The 23,722-nt window shown below is 40.1% G+C and overlaps 3 protein-coding genes across 4 annotated transcripts in view; 1 reads left to right on the top strand and 2 right to left on the bottom strand.

The window, feature by feature from the left end:
• Positions 1–3,536, bottom strand: part of agps (alkylglycerone phosphate synthase) — a 29,799-nt gene extending 26,263 nt beyond the window's left edge. The window contains exon 1 of the mRNA XM_022741308.1: positions 3,311–3,536. Coding sequence (XP_022597029.1) covers positions 3,311–3,495 — 185 coding nt within the window. The 5' untranslated portion in view covers positions 3,496–3,536. The remainder of the gene's footprint in view (positions 1–3,310) is intronic.
• A 5,138-nt stretch (positions 3,537–8,674) lies between these two features.
• Positions 8,675–15,577, top strand: nfe2l2 (nuclear factor, erythroid 2 like 2). The gene is made up of 5 exons (XM_022741118.1): positions 8,675–8,858; positions 11,910–12,176; positions 12,433–12,525; positions 12,626–12,811; positions 13,932–15,577. The coding sequence occupies exons 1-5, from the start codon at positions 8,820–8,822 to the stop codon at positions 15,183–15,185; spliced, it is 1,839 nt and encodes a 612-aa protein (XP_022596839.1). The 5' UTR covers positions 8,675–8,819; the 3' UTR covers positions 15,186–15,577.
• Positions 15,578–18,633: 3,056 nt separating this feature from the next.
• On the bottom strand, positions 18,634–22,976 carry hnrnpa3 (heterogeneous nuclear ribonucleoprotein A3). Of its 2 annotated transcripts, XM_022740746.1 has the most exons (11): positions 22,871–22,976; positions 21,972–22,094; positions 21,712–21,858; positions 21,407–21,617; positions 21,221–21,310; positions 21,031–21,102; positions 20,155–20,202; positions 19,823–19,960; positions 19,602–19,718; positions 19,403–19,473; positions 18,634–19,301 (listed from the first exon to the last, which is right to left on the bottom strand). In XM_022740746.1, exons 1-10 carry the CDS (start codon positions 22,874–22,876, stop codon positions 19,418–19,420), a joined length of 1,008 nt encoding a protein of 335 aa, XP_022596467.1. In that variant the 5' UTR covers positions 22,877–22,976; the 3' UTR covers positions 18,634–19,301; positions 19,403–19,417. The 2 variants fall into 2 exon arrangements, with proteins under 2 accessions (XP_022596467.1, XP_022596468.1); XM_022740747.1 differs by lacking the exon at positions 21,031–21,102.
• Positions 22,977–23,722: the final 746 nt, after the last annotated feature.

The raw sequence follows: 23,722 nt of genomic DNA, 5'->3' as shown, positions 1-23,722 counted from the left end.
GTTGGCAAATTTACAGTATGGGAGGCTGCAGACAGGCACACCTACAATATTCCCTGGGTGCCCAGCCCACCACTATACAACGCTCTGCTGACAGGCTCGCAGGAAAACAGCTTGTTGACATGGTAATGGAGAAGAAGAAGCAACACATTCAAACAGCATATCCATCAACAGGGGAAGCTACATATTCTCCCTGTGGTGTTTCCATTTTAACACATGTAAATATTTCACATTTATGACAGCTGACAGGCATTCTTATCTACGGCTACTTCGATTACTCAGGTCCCAACTGCCATGGTCAAAGAAGCTTCAGCTAATCATTTAGGAGAGCCATCCACTTAAATAGCACACTAGCACCAATTCTTTGCTGGCGAAAGCAACAAGCACATTGGAATGCAGCCAGTAGCTAATAAAGGTGTTCCCCCAAAATGGCTGAGCTTACTATCCAAAGAAGATGTGGAATTTCTCAAACAAATGCTACTATGCTATTACTGCTGAGGGGTTATTCAACTATAATCACCAGCTGCACAACTAGAGATGATGCTACATTGTCTATGCTGTGACACTGTGAGGAGCTTGTGTGCTGTGCTTAGGCTCGCTGCAGAGAGACAGCTCTACCACCACTCACAGAGCAACCGTAACTCATGAGCCACTTGGGATGGGATTCTAACACAGTGGAGTAAAAGCCATAATTAAGATTAATACCTGCCAAAATGGAGTTTCCTATAAATTAAGAGTGAGAACAGAAATGAGAGTGACACACTGAGTCATATTTTAATGAATCCTGTCCACCAATGATATGCTGTCATGGGTGCAGAACATACTGACTAATAATCAATCAATAAAAGGGAGAAAGTGTGTGGCAAGGTCAGTGAGTACAGGCAACTGTTATCAACTGACAATTTCAGGACATTAGCAAGATTCTGTTTAAAGGCGCAACTGTGGCGCTTGATGAATTTGTTGTGATAAACTGAGCTCTTTTCCAGCCTGCATGCATCTTGACTCGGACTCTGCATGTTTGTCCATCCTGGAAGTGGGATCTCTCCTCTTTCTCCTCTCTTGCTCTTTCCATATCAGAATTGCAGGTCCAAGGACAGAGGGTGTAGTGCGCTGTACAGATAGTGAAAACCTTTGAAGAAAATTTTGTGACTAGTAATTTCGAGCTATATAAATAAAACTGCCATGACACGATTTAACTGGACAAATACTGGATATAACAAAAAGGAAAGAGAATAAGATGAATCTCAGAAAATGAACAATAATAAATGTGAATGTGTAAATAGCTTAACAGCTTTTAACACTCAACTGAAATTGTATGAAAACTGTTTTACCAGCATATTTTGTGTTTTGTAATGCTCAAATTGTGTAATGGTGTGTATTTAACACTAAGATGTAGAATGATGTTGCTACAGATGATGCTTGTTTGGAGAGAAACACTTGATAAAAGTTGTCAATAATGTCAATCAGTCTTTGACTATGAGCTGAGATGAGGTCATGATATCTGTGGAATTGCACATATGTTTAATTAAATGTACCTATGTACCACCACACTCGACAAATAGTAGAAATACCTCTCAGTAAAATGGAATACAATTCAACAACAGCTCAAAACTTAGCCTCCAAAATGACCATGCTGAATTGACACCTCTCTGAAACAGTTGTGACACAAAAATGTAAAATTTTAACCTTCATGAAGGTAGGATTTATTGCAGGACTAAGGTATAGCAAGGTGTACCTAATAAACTGGTAAGTTTATATAGGTCATCTAAATGAAAGCAAAAGTGGATATAACTTTGTCAAAGCATCAGTGGTGGCTGCAGTGGCTGAGCCATAATTTTAAAACCGGAGCTCAGGCCACACCAAACCAGAAAATCAGGGTTTTTGCCTGAAACCATGAACCATGCGAGAAAGGCACTAAGAATGTCAGAAAAAATCTACAAGGGCTAAAGTGAGGAAGTCTCTTGGTACTTCTCCAAACAACCTGTTATTTTGTTATTTCATCATGGCATGTGATTGTTTAAAAAAAAAAAAAACAAGGGCGCCCAACACTTTGTGTGTTCCTGAACTTTACTGCACTGTTGAATTGCCCCTGTTCGAAATAACAAAAATATTACTTTATAATTATGCTCTATACAGATGCCCATTGTTGTTCTGTTACTATACTATCATGTTTTTGGACAAACCCACTGACTGTTTAACTATTAGCAATTCTATTGTCGTTTTCCTGAAATATCAAACTTCCACTGATAACACTAAATGACTCAAGTTCATCATTACATCTGGTATAACAGTCAGGGCCACAAGACATAATATTTTACCATATCATCACTGTGTCATAAAGACCAGAACAGGACGTGATGAATTTCACAAGGCCAAATTCCCAAACTCTTGAGCTAATTTACTTTGAGCTACAGTTATTATGTATGGCTGACACTAGATGTCAGCACAGTGTGGTGGTGTTTCCTCAAAAGGAACTGAGCTGCCAATAGGTTGAAAGTCAGACCACCACTTGTCCTGGCCAATCAGATCAACAGAGAACAGAAGTTTCACTGTCTCCTCCAACTGTTGTTACAATGACATGTTAACATGGTTTTTTTAATGTGTATCATATTTCGAAATCCAGTTAAGAAAACTCAAAAACTTCCAAGGACCAGATCTAAATGACTGCCGTACTAACATATGTCTATTGAAATAAGGAGGACGCCCACCAGTTGGAATAACCCACATAGCTCATGTAGGCTACAGATACTGAGTGATAAAGCTGATGAATTAAACTGTACGTAACGGCTGCGTGTAACAGTCACGGTTTCCGTAACGACCGTACGTAACAGGAACAGTTATAGTAACGACTACAGTAGCAGGCTATTAGATTCAACGACTTTATCTGAAGAATCAGAAGTGTAAGAAGATTAGCCATAACGATAAGACTTGTGCTAAGCTTTTATATCCTCCACTGACACTGAAAAACACCAAATGTCAAATAAGATGATCTTTTTTAAGCCGCAGAGAAAGCTACAGCCGACTAACTTTGAGAAAGTCGACCACACCAACATTAAACTGTGTAAACCTAGCCGCACCCACTCCCTAGCAAATGAATGGCTACTCTGTAACGTTAGCTAGCAGGCTAACTAAAAACTGCTTCAGCTATGTTTCCCTACGTTATCTATGTTTACAGGAGAGAGGGAAGCCAGTCTGTCATTGTATGTCACCCGACTGTTCTTGTTTAGTGGGAAGTCCACTGCTGTTTGACTTAATAACAAGCTAAAGCCACAGAGGATGGACTCTTGTCCGCCGCTCCATCACAGCCTTGTACCTCCTCCTCGGCACCGTCTTCTCCTCACTGGAAGCATCTGGCTGACTCCCCTGGGCTTTGCACTCCGCGGCTAGGATGGCCGAGTCACCGTCCACCGGTCTCTGTAAATGCCCGGCAATTATCCTCAGTCTTTGCTGTGCAATCCGCTGCCTGTCGGAGCTGCCGCCGCTGCTGTTGGACGCCATGCTGCTTCCGTGTTTGTGAAAGGAGGGAGCGGATCCATGAGCGCCTGTCAGAGGTCAGCGCAGCGAAAGTGCACTGCGTTCACAGCCCGTCGGAAATATCACACTCTGTCCACATGAATGACCCAAAAAGTGGTAAATGCTTGGCGACTGGACCCCCCCCCCCCTTTGCCACGTTTGGGAGTTAGAGATACATTGTAAGATAATTATCAGCTTGGTAAACATAACAGACGGTTCATTTGCGGTATGTTAAAAGGCTATTGGGCACTCAAATGATACGATTAGGTGATCAACATAAAATTAAATGTCAACCCCGTTGTAGCTTCTCAAATGTGAGCATTTGATAACTTTATTTATCTTACATGATTGTAAACAGTATATGTTTGGGTTTTAGACTATAGTTCAGACAAAATTAACCCTGGCAATACGGCACGTCATGACTTGAGAAAATGATCAGCACATTAATCAATAATATTTAAAAAAAAAAAAAAAAAAAAAAAAAAAAAAAAAAAAAAAAAAAAAAAAAAAAAGAATCCGTAGTGGCACCCCTGGCATAGATATGTTTAAGGTGTGGGTTTGGTGTGTTTGGTTTTAGGTCAGAACGAATGTGAGGGAATTGCACTTCTGCCTGTAATCATGATATGATTAATTATAAAAGTGTTGTTATTGTAGGCCTATGTTTTCACTTCTTGATTTAACTTTTAAACCAGGGAATTAAACATGGTTACACGTTCATTTCATTCTGGAAAAGGAGCTAACGTGGAGCACTTGAATGCACCATTTACGTATTTCCCAGCATGCCTTGTAATATAGGGCTGCTTACATAGTCTTCATTGAGTCAGGAATTTACAGTCAGTTTGCATAGTTGTGAAACAGTAACAAGGAATTCAGCTTTTCTAGTATAACCACTTGAAATGTTCAAAGGGACATGAAGTCATGTGCACAAAACAGATTTTGATGGGTAATAAGTGTATATTAAAGTGGACTGCATTAAGGTTACAAATGATGCTTGGATTGTCATTCAAAAATTTGTTTTTAGTTTTTCTAATTGTCTACCCTGTGTATTGTATATATAAGTAAAACTGGCAACTTGAACCGAAGGTGACGACAGATCTATAGTTTGAAACTAATATTTTTTTAATTCCATTGCCACATTTTTGAAAATCTTGATATGTCTGACTATGAATGTTTTCACATAATAAACCACCATCATCAAAGTGTTAAATGCCACATGTGTAAGTTTTGTGATGTTGTTGTAAAAACTGAGAGTAAACTGAAACAATGTGACTTCTCTGTTTACCTTTCTTCCTCACCTCCACCCAGTCAACTAACCAGTGTGACTACTGTTTCCATATGGCACACAGCAATGTTCCTAAAGTCATGTTTTAACACAAAGTTACAGTGCATAAATGACAAGCAACAGTGTTGCTACTATAGAATACAAACTAGTTATGGTTAAATTATCAAAAAAAGACAAGACTGTAAAAAATGCTTAAGACAGAGAGAAACTTTATTTGTGAAAACAGTCATTTGTCAACAGAAATATCACATCATGCTATAAACTTAAATGTCCAGATGTTTGAGGATTTATTTCCCACAGGTTTAAGTATTAACTCCCAAAACAAAGTTCTGTAATGCACTGACTGCAGGCAATTAGAGTCTAAGTGTATCACAGAACTTTATTTGGAAAGCCACAGTGCCACCTCATAGGTTTGTCCTTGTGCAGAGCCTTATCCTCCTCACGACTGGGTGCTCCTTTAACCTGTAGTAAGGCACAAAGAGCAAGGGAAAACAGGACAGCCATGTTGGATTATCCCTTTATTCATGCTCTTGGCTGTAATACAAAATGTACTGTACAATTATACAAGAACAAATTATCTCCTATAGAATGAGGAATGCTAAGTAGCCAAGAATGCTATAAGACTGGGCCTACAGACAGGCTTGCAGTGTGTTAAGCAGGCCATATGGAGTCTTTTTACACATTGTCAGCTCTCCACAGAAATTATTATATGGCTGGATATCATTTGAGCATGTGCAATAATTGATCCTGAAATACATCCCACCGAAAAAGATCCTTAAATACATTCACTTACCTCTGTAAGCATGACCATCTGGTTGGGTTGCAAAGTTCACTTATCAACCAGTCTCTGCATTGACTGACATGATTGAAGTTTCCAGTTTTGGTGATCCTACTTTAGCAGGATTATTTCACTCTTGTGCCAGTGTGTCATTGATTCTACCTGTTGAGCTTGAACAACTTTGTGAACTGAACAGGCCCTGGAGAATGAGCTATTCATTAAACAATGCAGATGGATATGATAGCAATGAAGAAAGTGCAGAAGGCCAGCTGAGCTCCAGGAGTATTCAGTTCTGTCAGTTTGAAGGTAGTTTAGGGCACTTGCACTTCTACAGCATTCAACTGACAGCAACTTCCCAAGTGCAGCATAATCACATAAAACAAGTAATACCACCTCTCAGTCATTATCCTTACAATAATTTATGTGATATGAGGAAGGAGAAGTAAGTTCTGGAAGTCATACTGTACCTGGTGTAGGTAGACGCAAGGGGACCAGCTGCTATCCAACACGAGGGGCAAATAGTCTGGATCATAAAATGCAAAAGCAGAAAGCGATCTATTGACATCGCAGGCCATGGCCAGGTCCACTGTGCAAACGCCCGTTTTCACTGTGGTTGATGTCCGTCTGCGGACTTGCAGCGCTCTAATCGTAAGGTGACTACCGCCGCTTTCACCTTTTCTTCCCCGAGTCCTGTGCAGTTCACTATATGCAGCTGGAAGAATGTCGACGTGGAGCTGCCAAACGTGAACGCGTGTTCATGAGCGCGCATGAAGGGGGAAAAAAAAATAGGCTTTTTAGTGTAATTTCACGCAGTGGCACAGTGAGCTGCACTTCAGTGTGAGCTTCTTTACAGATATGTGCTAGAGTCAGGACCAGGTCTGCCTTATTACCTTCACACATTTCAAAAGCTACTTAATTACGTCTTGATCCGACTTCTTACTTACGCAGAGGTGTCAGAATTGTTCAAATTTTGTTAACTTTGAAGATTTTAGAAGCCTTCCCAACTTACTTAAATAACAGTAATCTTGGATTGACTAATAGCGAGGTGATTTAAAGTTTACAAGTGGCAGTTAAAGGCACATTATACCAGCATGTCTGTTCTATCCACCAGTGTTGAAAGAAACATTCAGATCTTTTCCTCAAGTAGCCTAAAAGCAACAATACCACAATGCAAAATACTCTATTGCAAGTAAAGGTCTTACACTCAAAGCTAACTCTGGTAAAAATGTAGGAGTGTAATCAGCAATATGTATTGAAAGTATAAAAAGTAAAAGTATATGTAGTCATAGTGTTAGCCTATATTATACAACTGGATTATTATTTCTGATGTATTAATGTTTAAACAGGTTTATTGTAGTATGCAATGTAATGTAGTAGCTTTAATGTTGTAAGTTCAGTGACATACTGATGTTAAATCTGTAGCACCGGTGGTAAAGTATCCAAACCCTATACTGAAATAATGGTAAGAATACCACAGTTTATTATTACTCAGTTAGAAGTAAAAGTCCTGCTTTTACAACCTTACTCAAGTAAAAGTGCAAAATTTGTATCAACAAAATGTACTTTAAAAGTAAGAGTACTTATTAATGCTCACATTAAGAGCCCCATCTATTATTATATAAAACTTTATTGGAATAACTGATGCATTAATGTATAAGCAGCATTTTAATATTGTTGCTGGTAAAGGTGAATCTCATTTCAATACTTTCTGTACTGTTGGGTAGTTTAAGCTACAGCAATGCAGTGTATTTTGTAACCTGATCACAGGTGTTGTATGTAGTACTTTACAGATAAAAATACTAATAAATACTAGTAAAGAATACCATAGTTCCCTCGGAAATGGTGTGAAGTAAAAGTATAAAGGAGCAGAAAATTGAAATATCTGAGCAGAGTAAGCACCTCAAAATTTTACTTAAGTACAGTACTTGAGTAAATGTCCTCAGTTAGATATAGCACTGAATCATTTGATAAACTGATCCTATGTTTTGCCTGTAAAATCTTAATCTGCAAAGTAACTAAACGGTTATAATACGTTAACTGTCAAATAAATGTAGGCTACTGAGTAAAAAATTAAGTATTTCTTTATGAAATGTAGTAGAAAGTAGCACAAAGTGGAAATACACAAATACAAGTGCCTCAGAATTTTACTTGAATGCAATACAGGAGGAAACAATAAAAAGTAAATATGAATAGTCATCACAGACTGTTCTTTCATAAACATTAGTTCTTTATGAATTCAAAGCCAGTGTTTGAAAGTAATTACATTTTCTGTTCTAAGGTTTTGAAGTAGTTCACTTGAAGTAACCTATTTCACTTAAGTATTTCCAATTTATGCTCTTTTCAGACAAGTACTACATCTATCATCAGACAAGTCATGCAAGTTCCTACCACTAGGCCTTCTTTCAGGAAATATTGTACTTTTTACTCTGCAACATGTATTTTTACAGCTACACTTAGCCTATTAGTTACTGCACAGATTGAGATTTCACAATAGCCAAAAGTGGTGCTCTGAATACTTCTTCCACCCTTCACCAAAGTCCATTTGTCTCCCTGTTGCAGTGAGTGGCCTGTGGGTTTTCATAGGACATTAGGGCCCCTGGGCCTCCGGCGCCACACCGGCCGCGGTTGCCAGCAGGGGGCGCTATACACCAAACCAAACTCTCCAAATGACAAGAGTTAAATTAAAAATGGAAACATAGGTTTGAATTTTACAATTAGAAACATATGAGCTGATTTAACAAATAGAAACGTATAATTTGTGCTCATATTAGATGCAGGCCGAATATTTTAGTGGCTTTAATGGTTTTCAAACAGAGCAACAACCAGAACTACTTTTTTTTATTTGTCAATTTAATGTATTCATAATCTCATGTACGCTCAGCTTTATGTGTTATTGTAACTTTCAAATGATAGAAATATGTTGTGCAATGTTTTTATTTAATAAAATAGATTTTTCTTAGCCGGTCTGTCTGCTCAGCCTAGCGGGATCCACACGCACGTACACGCCGTCCTCATCTCCAGCCTCATAGGCCGGAGTGAGGGGGACGATCCCGGCGCCGCAGCTCGGTGGGCAGGGCCATCATTTCCGTAATGATCATTAGATTTAGAGGAAGCAATATTTCCCTCAGCTCAGCTGCTGCGACGGACTCTATCGACTCAGGGCCAGTTCGCCATTTTAATCTGACATTTGAGGAATAACACACACGTTTATCAACCATAAGGCGTTTCTTCACGGCGACACAAATCTCCATGATGATGGAAATGGAGGTGATGCATCCCGGTCAACAGGTAAATACACCGTTTCTTAAAAGAGATCGTTAGAGGGGATGAAGCGGCTTACACTGACTGCTAACTTTCTTGAATACGATCTGACAGGGAGACAGACTTATACCTCAGGTAAACTTTCTAATGTTTGTTATAACAAATTACATCATTAATACACAGTGACAACCTAGTTATGGCGCAGATTAGACATTATAATAGAAATATACAGTAGGAAATAAGGCTTTCAACGTAGAAAGGATCATTGAAACAAATTGTTAGGCTTTCTTTAGACAGAGATTATAAGGTCGCCCTCTGTACCGCTTTCAGTTCTGCAAGTCATCCACTTGTGACGTTTTTCCTCGGCAGGAAATAAAACCAATCTTATTCAAATCCAGGCTGGTATCTTAGTGTTTGTGTTGATTGTGTTGTGTAAAAATTACAGTATTTCTTTCCCCCTGACAAGTTTGGTAAACAGAAAAACCTCTTGAGGTTTTTCTCGTAACTGCCCCCCCTCCGACCCCTCCTCCCCCTTTCCTCCAAGCATGTGATCCATATCTGATACAGACTAACTTGTAATGCATGGGGGATTATTTCTTTAAAGGCAGCACTGTTTCCTGTCTCTGCCGGCTTGTTTCTCGGTATATTTTGAAAAGAACAACATAACCTTGAGTCTAAACTTGTTTTGCCGGATATGTTCATACACATTGAATGAAATGTTGAACTTGGTTGAACTTGGATTATTTCTCGTGCAATATGGCTTTACATTGTCAGTGTTTAGTTGGATCTGTCATAAGCGAAGGGTCGGTGGAAGTAGGCGGTAGATTAAAGAGTTGAGGAACATGTGTGGCTGTGTGTCATCATTCTTGGTCATGGGTGGATGAATTGTGATGAAAGACGGCATAATAAACCACTGTGGTCGGTCAGCCACCCCCCCCCCCCCCCCCTACCCACCCCGTTTGAGGCCCCTTTATCCAGTTGGAGAAAGGTAAATGAACAACCCATTCTTGAAGGACATACACTTTGTGTCACTGCTCATCCTGCTTTCTTAATATGTCTTTATGTGTTTTCTGGTGATTTGAAGTCGTATGTCTGTTGTGCATCTTTTGTCTCTATCATGAGCTAAAGACATGTTGTTTGCTGTGTATAGGTGAGTACTGTCTGGGAAATCTGAGTAATTATCTGAGCTAGTTTCCTTGTTTTGGTGCCAGGGCCAGGTCTGATGACAGCAATGATACTGATACTATACTGATAACCTGATCTTACATACACGCCCACATTTACACAGTTTATTTGGCATTAATACAGAATCTTTGTGAAATTAAATTACTTTGGTTCTGTGAGTTGATTATATAACAGTATAATTAATCAGAGACAATGGAAGGGGCTAATTGAACCTCCCATTTGTAGGTGTAGACCTTTTTTAGACATGGGATTGTTTTTTAAGGGACTCATACGACTCGTCTAATGAGCTCATGAGGTGTGACTAACAGATAAGTGTGTGGTTTTTCAGTTTTGAAAACACGGTTGACCTCAAGAAATGTGTTCAGATGTCCAACATAGGCATTCTAGGGCATTTCCTCATTCCTGCAGAAGCCATAATGTCTGGCTGTGTGCTCACCTCTCAGTCGTCAGTATGATTTATAGTAGGCAGCCTTAGTAACGCGTAATCCTTCAGTGGTCATGCTTCTGATGCAACACAGAGGCAAATAGGGTTAGTGGGTTCTTATTTTGCAGTGCCACAGCTGAAGTCAGAAAAAAACTGTGTCAACAATGTCTTAAAATATATATTGGTACTTGTTTGCTATTATTATTATTAGTTGGGGAAGGTTTACCCCACACTTTGTTTATCTTGAATAGAAAAATCAAAAGAAAAACATAATTATATTGTGTTTTCGCCTCCTCTGTTTCACATCCTCTTTGTTGTTTATTGTTCTGCTTTGTTCTTTATTTCCCTTCAGTTCCCTTTTGGCTTCTTTACAGACTATGTATGATCTGGCCTTGTAAGCATTATAAAGCCAAGCTCATAAGTTGTGTTGATACCCAAATCTGAGGAACAAACAAGTCACATGCCTAAACATTTTCTTGTGAACCAGTGTCTTGGGTTTATGCAATATCCTAGGGCCTTGTGAAATGGTTTCCTTCTGTAAATAAGTAAAAGACTCAAGGAAGAGAGCACCACAGTTTATCTTAACACATTCTTGTTTGAAAAGGAAAATAACATTCAGCCTGAGAGGGGAAATCTACAGGAAATGGTATTAAAATATCCTCATAGTTGTGTCCAACGTTCTGTATCATAGGCAACGCTTAGCTTAATATGTAAATACGAAATCAGAGACTCAGTTAGTTGTGTAGTGTTGTGCTGATGGTAGTTGTCAAGTTAAGGTTGTGGTTATTTACTTGACGAAACAGCAAAGAATAAAAAAAATAAGCAAAGTTTGTAATTCAAACCAGCAAAGGATCTACAGTTTTACATTCCTAATTTTATTTGGTCTTATTATACCACCTTTTTTATAAGTATTACTGTTTTGTCATAAGAATATTTAATAATAAATTCTCTAAGCACCATGATACCATATTTTTTAAACAAAATGTTGATTAACTTTCTGATTTTATAACTGCTAGAGAATTAGGTATGAATGTTTGGGATTTAACCCCTACTTCATCTAGAGAAGTTAACTATAACATGAAGTCTTTTATGCAAATTATGACCTGAAGTCTGCCCTATGTGTGAGCTGGAATGTAGCAAACAAATTCACACCTCAGTGTAATCGGACGGGTAATGACCACTTCCCTTGCAAACGGTATCAAGTGGGAATACGTGCCTTCTGCGGGTGTGTGGTGGCAACATGGGAAACAGAGAAGTACATCTATTATTCATGCAGCTTCTCCCCCTTGACATTAGTGCCAGTGCTGTTGTCAGTGAACAGATACTGAGGGACAGGGTGTGGCAGGTGCAGCAGCCACGCTTCACAGCAGGGACGCTCTTCCTTGTTCCAATGCTGCTCACATTCTCACTGCAGGGCAGCATGGCTACTGCTCACAACTCTCTTAACTGATCTGAGGTTCTCTTTCCAGGACATGGACCTGATTGACATACTGTGGAAGCAGGACATTGATCTTGGAGCCAGGCGAGAGGTGTTTGACTACAACCACCGTCAGAAAGAGCATGAGCTGCAGAGGCAGCGGGAGCAGGAGGAGGAGAAAAAGCTGCATCTGCTCCAGGAGCAGGAGAAGGCCCTGCTTGCACAGCTACAGCTCGATGAGGAGACGGGAGAGTACATACCCCGCCCGCCACCCAGCGCCCCACTGCAGTCGGCTGTCACACCTTTGGAGGTTACACAGGTACATGCACATGGTCCACTCCCACCACATTTGATAGGCTACGGCTGTGTTGTAACTAGGGAACCACCTTATCTGGTGTAATTACAGAAACACAGGTGGCTCTGTAGTTTTGCATCAGTTTATTCTGCTCCAGAAACTGCTCTACAGAGACCTAAGCTCTATAAATATGACTTCATGTGCTGTTTTTAAAAGATGGTGCAAGACAGATGATGCTAGGAGGTAAATTTAACATTATGTACCTTAACCTCTGTTGCAGAATGTCAGCTTCGCAGAGGAGAACGGTGATGCCCTGTCATTTGATGAATGTTTGCAGCTATTGGCAGAGACATTTCCTGTAGAGGAAACTGAGGTAAGAATATTGACTAAATTATTACCACACATGTATTGCTTTTAAACCACATTTGAGTTGTAACTGAAAACTGTCCTACCATCATGTATTTGTCTCACAGAACACCACAGTTTGCCTGGACACAACTGCTGTTTCATTACCCAGCAGCAGCAACATCATGATGTCGCCCGAACAGCCAGCTCTGCCGCCGGCCACCCTCTCCCCAGGTCCACTGCCACCGTCACAGAGGATGTCCCCAGATTTGGAACAGGCCTGGATGGAGCTTTTGTCCCTCCCTGAGCTGCAGGTATAATACATGGATTCTACTGCCTCAATGGCGTGGTGGTGTGTGTAGTGGAACAAATATCCAAAGAATGCATCAATGGCAGGAGCCCGGCATTAGAGGACAAACACTTTTTTGTTTGGCCTACAAGAATGGGATCTCATATATGTGGAGATGGGCGCACACACCTTATTCCACTGTGACTAGGTTTCATTGTTGAGACTTTTTAGAGCATTGGGGAGGTGGGTGCTCAAGGTATGATAGTGTATATGATTGCTAGCCGCTAGCTTCCTCTAGCAGGAACACAGAAAACATGTTCAGAGAGGGTGTGGCAGTGTTACACCATTGCTTGATGGCAGAAAGGTAAAGATCAGTGCACAGTAGTCTTTCAGTAGCTGCCTTATCAATTTTGATTCAAGGCAGCTCATATTTGCATTAGCTGATGGATGGAGCTGTGTGCCATTTCTTTTGCCTTGCCCTCAAACTATCAATACCATGCACCTTAACCATCAAGTAGCACTTCAGTAGTTGTTCTGGCAAGCTGCTGATAAGACACACGTTGTTGAAACAGCGGTTGTGTGCCATTTTGTTTCAGTTCATAGAAGCTGCTTTGTAGAGATAAGGTAGCTGGTTAACGTCTCTGCAAACAACAAGCTGGGAGATTGGTATTAGTGATTTCTGAGCTATTTCAATCACTAGATATCTAGTTGGTCCTGGAAACCAGCTGCAGCTGGAACATCTGCATGGGTAAATGACATCACTTACCGAAGCTTTATTGTTTGAGGTAACGGATTAATCTCGTTTGAAATGGAAATAAAACGAACTGATTTCAACAGATGAATCCCGGATTATAATATTTAGGTTCTGCATGAGATGAATGTAACTTTTAAAGTGTGTCTGTCTAGAAGCCAATTTCACTAGCTGTCAAGTCACCACATTGTGCTTCATATCATAAACAATAAAAGCGCATACTGTGCATGCATCCACAACAACGCATACAGTACACATACATATTAACATCTCATCTGTAAAATTGTTTGGAACTTATACTGTGATATGTTGACTGTATTTATTTTATCTATATATATCTATATCTATATCTATATATATTATTTTATTCATCTATATCCTTTTTTTCTTCTAGCAATGCCTGAGCATGCAAATGGAGGACACACTGGAGACTACAACTTATCCTCTTGCAAACAGCCCTGAAGTACAGAGCCCAAACTTCACTTTTTACCCCATGACCAATCTCACAGATGGGGAAACAAACAGTTTAAATGTTTGTCCTGCAGAATTTATCAGTACATTCGATGCCTCTGTTCCTAGTATGGCTCCACCGGACAATCTCAGCCAAATGGAGGCGAAAGCTCCTCAGCTAAATACTAACTTTGGTGCAGAAGGTTTCTGTGACATATTTTACCCCACTGCCGTTCTGGAAGATAGCAGTGGTCAGCATGGCCTTGAAGGAAATGAAAGCACCACCGTGTCTGACATCCCCAGCAAGCCTCCCTTCATACCCATGGACCTTTACAGCCTCTCACCCGGTGGAGCATTTGACAGTGGCAAACACAATCTGACGGCTGAAATGCCAGACTCAGATTCAGGAATCTCTTCAAACACAAGTCCAAATGCTAGTTCACCTGCAAAATCTGCGTATGGAGATGGGTCCTTTGGTTACAGTGATTCAGACATGGAGGAGATGGACCACAACCCTGGAAGTGCGGAGTCTGAATACTCAGAGATGTTCTCGCTAAATTTCCAACCTGATGATCCAGTTTCTGATTCGGCACCGATAGGGCAGCAACAACGGCAACAGGGGAAGAAACCCAAACATCACAGGACGGACCCATCAGAGGAGAGTGGCCACAACAACGCTCCCTTCACCAAAGACAAGCAGAAGAGACGCTCCGACTTGCGTCTCCCCAGAGACGAGCAGAGGGCTAAGGCCCTCAAAATCCCTTTCACTGTTGACATGATTATCAATCTGCCTGTTGATGACTTCAATGAGATGATGTCAAAGCACCAACTGAACGAGGCCCAGCTGGCCCTGGTCCGGGACATACGCCGCCGCGGCAAGAACAAAGTAGCTGCCCAGAACTGCCGCAAACGCAAGATGGAGAACATAGTGGGTCTGGAGGGCGAGCTGGACTCACTGAAGGAGGAAAGAGAGCGTCTGCTGAGCGAGAAGAGCCAGAACATCACAGACCTGAAGGAAATGAAGCAGCAGCTCAACAGCTTGTACCTGGAGGTCTTCAGCATGCTGAGAGACGAGAAGGGGAACACCTACTCTCCATCCGACTACTCCCTCCAGCAGTCGACCGACGGCAGCATCTTCCTTGTCCCTCGCATTAAAAAGACTTTCAAGAGCGAAGACAACCACTTATCTCCTTTGTAATATGGTACTGCGTTAACATAGTGATACTATGCAATAACTTTGTAGTCGCTCAGCTTTAAAGCATTAGTAGCTCAGCAGAACTATTGTATAGTTTTTGCTTACTTCTCTCGAATGTTGTAATATTTTTGATATTTTACTTCTTTTGTACTCTGATACCCTCACAGATTCTATAACCAATATTGTTTGTAAATATAAACATTACATGCTTTTGAGATTGATAAAAATGTTACTGTACGTGTGTATATATATATATTGTATATATCATATTTCTGTATGCTAATGGTTGTTTCAATCATTGCCACTCATATTTTATAACTTTCCCTTTATGATTTGCTGCCCAGGTTCTTTTTTTAAAAACTTCTGTGCTTTTCAATAAACTATTCCTATAGCTATATGGCCTCCTGCTTTCTGAAAAGAGAACATTGTGTGGTGAGCTGTAGCCACAGCCTATAACAGATTGATGCCAGATGGATATATAGTCTAAGGAGCGATTACATAACTTACCACATGTTCAAATGAGGTCTTGACTTGAAGGCTTTACCAGAGAGCTTAAAAAGCAGCAAATAAAAGGAATCTTGTTCTGAAACAAAAGTGTCACAGGCTTAAACCTCTTTCCCAATCTGCTGGCATTTTATGAGCGCAAGCCTGTTTGTACAGTAACCTAAATCTTTTAATACTGTGAAACTCCTGTCGCCAAAGAAATCACACCCACTGCATTCATTTTGTTACACAACAAAAAGCACAATTGTTGAGCTACGGCAGAGTATGCTCGGCGTGAATCATGCATGACAACTTCACAATGGTCCACGAGCTAAGCGTAGTCAAAGGTAAAGCCCTACGCAATCAGTATGTGCTCTACATGCACTTTCACACACAAACACTACCTTTGATCACCAAGCTTATTTTCTGCTCTCATGACAAACTTCAGAGGGTGCGTGTCAAATTAAACTGGGAAGCAGGGTAACAAGCTCAAGGACGTATGCAAATCAAGTAAGTCAAACAATAAAACCTTCCGACATTGATAACACTTGTATTATACAATAAAGATTAAACATTTACAGCACAGCACATTGCTTTCAACGGCTTTTCACAAACTAAATACTCAAGTCAAGGAAAATGTTTTTATTTAAGAACACAAGTTACATTTTACATTTACATATCTTACACTTAAACCAACATGGTTCATTGACACCAGTGTGCTTTTGCCAAGCACAGCTTTATTCTGTGTATTGAAGTCATCATTCTACATTCCTCAGTAGAAATACTATCCTGCAATTGATTGGGAAACATAAACAGGCATTGTGTTTTCTCCTCCAGATCACGTAGACATGACCTGCCTGGAATCCTAAAAGTGCATGTATGAATCCTTTCAAATACAACATGCTGAAAACCTAATTTAAAACAAGTTATTACGTGGGTTTTTACCTCTGACACAGACACGTACACAGTCGGGTTTGAAAATATTTTTGATGTGCATAAAATTGTAAAAGGTTAAAATGATTCAAAATCCAAATGTAAATTGTTTAAAGATATTTAATGAAATTATTGCTCCATCCTCTAATGCTCAAATACTACTACTTAAAAGCCAAAGGTATATTCACAGCATATCTGGAGTTTTGTTTTGGTTTTTTTTTTTTTTAAAAAAGGAAAACTTGCAAAATTTCCCTTAACATCTGAACTTATTTTGAACTCTCATTGGGTCAACCAAATGTGCTACATTAAAAATTACCCAGTTAACATTTCCTAGACAGGCCTGCCAATTACTAAATATATATTATGCTGTGTTTCTGTTTGTTATCAACAGTTTCAACTTATGACCAGTTATTCCAGTTGATCCAGTTTGTCTACGTTAATTCCCTGACACAATTTTTTACTATTTCATTTTTTTTTGGAGGATGCCTGTGATTTGAGCAGAGGATCTGACCTCTTATGACCTCTGTTAGTCGTTACCGTTTTCTGTTGCCTTAAAAACCGGCTCAACGTGCTGATTACCAGCTCTTTTGTGACTGAAACACTAGTATCCAGTATTTACTATAAGCAGCCATCTTAGCAGTGGTCATGATGCCTCAGAGTAAGAACTGCTTCTCCATGAGGTGTTGATATTATTGTTCTTACTCCCACTGAGTGATGGAAGGGAATGACAAGGACCTTTATACATTTTAATACTGCATGGCATCAGTGATAAATTGGCATTGGTCTAGAATGGCAACAATTTCTTGTATCGTTGATCAAAAGAATGTTTATTATCAATTACTCTGATAACTGATTGATCCTTTAACTTACTTTCTAAGCAAAAAAGCCCTTTGATTGTTCCAGGTTGTCAAAAGTGAAAATTTGCTGCTTACATTATAATAAATTGAACGTGTTTGGCTTTTGGATTGGTGATCGGACAAAATCAAACATTTGAAGAGATCATCCTGTGCTCGTTACTGTGATCAGCATTTTTCACTAAATTTCTGACATTTTATAAGCCAAGCAATTAATCAAGAAGATTACCAGAATTGGCTAAGAGTAAAAGGATAATAAAACATTAAAACAACATATTTTGCCTTCAAGGTATACCAAGCAGTGTGGTGAAAGGCCGATTCTAGTCAAAGTGGAACAATGCTGGATGTTATCTGCTCGGTTTACCTTAAAAGACTGTTCCACCTTGTATAATCACCATATGCACTGTTAGATTACAATATGAGCAGCCTTGGATAATATTTTGAAAAAGTCTTACCCATCCAGAACCTTCCATGTTATCAGGTCTTTACAGATTTTCAGCAAGAAGAGAATGCCTCTTTCCACATCTGTAAATCAAGCAAAGTGGTTACTCTTACCTGCTCCATCTTCTTAAGTCAGCTTTTGTGAAATACTCACTCCCTTTTCTTGTTAATGTCTGAAATCTAGCATTTGCTGGTAAAACTGAAGTATCTCTGACTCAACAGGATCTCCAATGTGTCCAGGAACTAGTCTTTCTTCGCTAGCACCAGCTGCTGGAGGGTTTAGCTAGCCTTGAAAGAGAGATAGATGCTCACTACCAGGCACGACACTGCAAGCTTCCTCCATGGGCGTTGTGCTCGATGCTGCCTTCTCCCTTCTCTCTCAAAATGCTGACTGGTCCACTGTGCTGGGGCTGAAGACGTCCTGTCTGACAGTCATCTGCAATCTTCCACACTAGCGACGCTGAGGGCCCAACTGCAGGTGCTTGTGGCTGTTATAATCCTACTTGCTCAACACTGGCATATGTGGTGTATGGGCCCTTCCTCTAGGACTACCCAAAACTCCCTTGTCATTGACCCTGATACAAGTAAATACATACAGTATATATTTACACTGCATTCACTCAGGAGAAAGTTCTGGACAGGCTGATTTTTCTAAACTTCACAGTCACAAAGAGCAGGCAACAGATAAATTAATAACTCATTTAATCTTTTTCTGAACCAATGACGCACTGAACCTCATGTTACTTTACTACACAATTTTATTCGGTCTTTTTCTACTAATCAAAATATTTGAACAATCTAGAATTCGGTTTGCTGGGAACAGGAAGAGTGAGGGATTCCCTTAATTCTAATCCAGACTGCTTATATTGGTTGACACTGGTACTACGAATGATTTACATACTGTGCTTCACATACAAAAAAGCAAAATACACTTGACACTTGCAATTGAGCAATCATAATAACTTCAGAAAGAAAAATAGTGTAATTCTAGCTCATCTGAGGGCCTGATACAACTATACTATTTGACAAAAACCAGGTTAAAAGACAAAAGATTAATTGGCCAGCAGAAAACTAACCGATATAAAAAAAAAAGAAAAAGAAAAATAAAGATATAAAGAACTGACTTTAGATAAAAAAAACAATTCACTTTTTACCCCTGATACCATAGGCACAATACACACACACTTCAGACGCACAAAAGGAAAAAATTCTTTGTAGGGAAACATCTATCACAATTAGGGAAGGGTATCATCTGCACTCATGTTTTGTGTACACAGTCCTTCTTGCTGCAGTAATGTCTGACTTGTGTGTTCCTCTAATGCTTTCAGATGACTGCCTCAAAGTAACCTGCAGCTTTCCTGACAATTCCTTTGCTCACCTCCTCGCCTCTCCTGCTAAGAACTGAAGCCTGTTGAATGGATACAGGATAGAACAAATAGTTATTCTGCACTTTCATGGGCTCACTCTGTACTGTGCTACGAGGGTGATGTGGAACTGAATGCAACTTACCAAAACATGAAATAATTAATACCGCCGCGAGCCGTAGCCACCTCCGCCGCCGCCACCAGAGCCATAGCCACCTGAGGTATAGGATTGGTCACCACAAAATATTTGAAGTTACTCTTCAGGAGAAATGATTATGTTATGTTACTGAATGTGTCATTTTGAGGTCTGATTGTGACACATGGAACTGGAGGGTAAAACTCACCGCCATAGGGACCACCCGAGTTTCTACCACCGAAGTTGTTTCCCTTCATGGGACCATAGTTTGACTGTTGTCCACCATAATTTCCGAAGTCATTGTAATTTCCACCCCCTCCGTAACCTGAAGATGTGAGTGTTAATTTTAAGGCAAGGCTTGATTCCAGGTGTTAAATCTAGCACTTAATTCAATACATGGAATTCTGGAGTCAATTACATTTTTTTTACCTCCATCATTACCACCGTAACCGCCATCACAGCTGCCACCAAATCCACCTCCCTGGTTGCCATACCCTGGACCACCACCTCCGTAGCCCCCTCGGCCTCCTCCATAACCTGGTCCACCACCATAATTTCCTCCTGGACCTATAATAGTGAAAAACCATGAAAAGATGTACTCTTATAACTGGATGGTATTAACTAAAAGAAAACAATTGATTTTCAGTGAGCAAAGACACTAAAGCCATTTAACATCAATGATCCTTGTGACTTGTGACTCCTAAAATGCGATTTTTTTACATTTTACAGACTGCAGAAAGATACATTTTACAACAGCTCACCATTGTCAAAATCATCTCCATAACCACCTCTTCCTCCGCCATAGCCACCTAAAAAACAAGGAGTGTAAAATATATTATTCATGACAACAGTGATTTGTTTCTTTACGTCACAAGTGAGACCATGTCCAAACTAATGTCTGTTCATCTGAAAAACAATCTCTCCCATGGTTCTGGGCTTTTGTCCAAAAATCAAGCTTTAAAAGATGTACTCTAGAGCAGATACATTTGACAATGTCAGTCTTGTGTTGAAGTTGCATGGGACAACAGAGTAGATTAAAAATGCTGACATATGACTGTCAACATTTCACAACCTACATATTTCTGCATAAGGGCAAAGTTAAATAAGACGAACTTCTCTCGCCTCACAGCCTGCAACCACTTGTTTTGCATGTCAGTTCGGCTGATGACCCTACATAGGCCGTCACCAAAATCTGTCTGTATGTCCGACAATTGCGTGAGAATAAACCTACAAGTCCCGGAGATACTACGGTTAGCCCCTGTTATCAAGTAACTTTTATGAACCTCAATCAACACTGTTCTGTGCTCCCATTGTCTGATAACACCTCAATTAAAGTTTAGCCAAACTGAAAGCAAGTGCTATAAGCCAACAGACCAGAATTGTAACCTGACCAGGCCAAGCTGAGTAGCCGGTTTTGCTATATGGTTATGACCATGCGGCATTTATTTGATTGCATTCCAACACTGTAAAAAGAGAAAAGTGAAAGAGGACATAAAAGTGTTTTACTGTGCTGTTTCAGTGTGGATGCGAAACTTTGAGCAGGGAACTCCGTTTGTCACATGAACATCATTATCAAATGTATCTGCATAAGTACGGTTAAGGCCAGAGTCACTTTCATCTGACACGCGAATACTCACCTCGGCCAAAATTGCCACCACCTCCAAAATTACTACCTCTGCCCATGAAGTTTCCAGATCCTCCACTCCGGCCTAATATAACGAATGGTGTCATTTTAGAGATGCTTAATACCGCAATAAAAAGTCAGCTGCATACAATATTTACAAAAAGAGTAAGCATAACTTTATGTTGCATTTGATGAATGCTTACCCCTGTTACTGGATATGGCACTCATTTCCTGCTTTGAGAGAGCTTTCCTGACCTCACAATTGTGGAAGTTGATCGTGTGGAACTTCTGGGCTGTAAAGAAAAAAGGGAAAAAACAATGTACTTTCATACCACTGCTTGATTTTTCCTAACAACCAAGTTACCTCTTAAGTCTAAACAATCACATACCAACAATTTTGTCAACAGTGTCATGGTCATCGAATGAGACAAAGCAGAATCCTCTCTTCTTCCCAGTGGAGCGTTCCTCCATGATGTCAATGCATTCAATCTTTCCATATTTTTCAAAATGCTCCCGGATGTGGTACTCCTCAGTATCCTCCTTGATACCACCAACAAAGATCTTCTTCACTGTCAGATGGGCACCTGGTTTATTGGAGTCCTGAAACACAAAGGATCACTGAGCACACACCAAACATGAACATTAATCTAGTATCTGCCTTCTGCTCTGGGTTTTTTTGGGGGGGTTTTTTTACCTCTCTGGAGACGGCTCTCTTGGGTTCAACAACTCGGCCATCTACTTTATGAGGCCTTGCTTTCATGGCATCATCGACTTCCACTACAGAGGAGTACGTTACAAAGCCAAACCCTCTTGATCGCTTGCTGTTGGGGTCCCTCATCACCTAGAAACAATAACATCATACATAAGATGAGTGACAACACTTCCAGAGGTGTGTAGATATGTTTATGATTTAGTAATGATTAAGTGTTCTTATTATATTATAAAGCTTCATACCACACAGTCCGTGAGCGTTCCCCATTGTTCAAAATGGGCCCGCAAACTTTCCTCCGTGGTTTCAAAGCTCAGACCTCCAATAAACAGCTTTCTAAGCTGCTCAGGTTCCTTAGCTTCACGGTCCTATAAAGACAAAATGAGAAAATAAATGTAGCTGTATCGGTAAATTGTGTTACAGGGTACAACTTGGAGAAACACTTCAATGTGGTTACATATCGTTACAGTACTCCTGCAGTTGGAAAATGGTAATACACACAAGTATCTGTCACCACATCTTGATGACAGTACCAGGCCGTGACGTTACTCCTGATGTGGCGACAGGCTAAGCTTACATTGAACAATATTATGATGTATGATTAGGTGGGCAAACAAAATCAGTGCACACACATTAATTTTCTACATTAATTGATATATATATATTATATCACAGCATAGAATCACCAGGTTGAGGCCCACATCCCGGTTACGACAGACTGAGTTAGCCTGATCGGCCTCGTTAGGTTTAGCAGCTAGCGTTAGTTTACTCCAGAAAAACAGCAGGCTCAGCACTGTGCTATTGCCAACAATAAATTCATCAGTAACATAAATAAACATTAATGCATTAGCTATAACAAGTGATGTTCATGTGAAAAGTACCCGAAACCCAATGCAGAGCTCTCTGGTGCTAACACCACCCTGTTAGCTTGTACTGAATTTGACCACCATTAGCTTAGCTGCAGCGTTAGCTGACGTGAGCAGCGCTGACTCATGAGCCCTGTTTACGCTGCAAAAAAACGCATATTACAATACAACACAGTGCATGCCTTCGCTAATGTGGTACATATGTTAACGAGCAACAGTGGCTTTAATGCATTACAAATACACCCGGATTTAATTTGCAACATTTGAGAGCACCTCACCTCCATTTTGCGGATGTCCACAGGCGCAGATCTGAGTGGGTCATGTGATGAGGAAACCGGTCTGGTGGACGATCCTGCAGGATGTCAGTCCATCCTGGTTTGCTCAAAACTCAAAAGTACAGCACAATTAGCTTTTGTGGTTCACGTGTACAAACTATAGTGCAACATTCTATGAACATGAGAAATGATTTCTTCATATTGTTAAAGATCCCTTTTGCTGTCTGTCTTTAGTGCAATCAGAAAAGCGAAAATTTGCGCCATCTACTGGTTGAAATATGCCCTTTGACAACAATCCTCATCAGCTCCTGAATTGTTGAGACCGACCTCAGTCCATAATCGCCTGGACACTGAATTTAAAAGAGTATCAGTTGTGCTGTTAGTTTCCAAGTAGAAAATACACAACACTGTGCAAAGATTTTTGGCATTTTAGATGTTTAGGTTCTTATCCATCATGCATCTGATTGGTCCCAAATTTATTCTGCTGCTTGACCATGACTACAAACATGCAGCCAGATTCATAAAGAGCTATCTTCAGTGACAAGATGAACAGATGGTATATGGTCCCCACAGAGTCCTGGTCTCAACATCATGGAATCAGTGTGGGATTCAGACTCATAGTCATTGCAGACTAAATACTAAAAAGATGAACTGTGGTAAGTTCTCCAAGATGCTTGGAACAACCTAAATGTAAATGTAGTAGTAGGCTACCTTGAAAAACTGTGTTTAAGAGTGTCAAAGAGAATTGGTGCTGTTACAAAGGCAAAGAGTTGTCACAAAATACAGATTTGAATTTTGTCTTTGTGTTAACCTTACTGTATTTTTCACAAGTGCCTTCCTTTGCACTATACTGTA

The sequence above is a fragment of the Seriola dumerili genome, unplaced genomic scaffold, assembly GCF_002260705.1.
Source record: "Seriola dumerili isolate Sdu_G_001 unplaced genomic scaffold, Sdu_1.0 BDQW01000052.1, whole genome shotgun sequence".
Classification (NCBI taxonomy): domain Eukaryota; kingdom Metazoa; phylum Chordata; class Actinopteri; order Carangiformes; family Carangidae; genus Seriola; species Seriola dumerili.
Note: the sequence above shows the minus strand (reverse complement) of the source record. Positions and strands in the feature narration are given on the sequence as shown.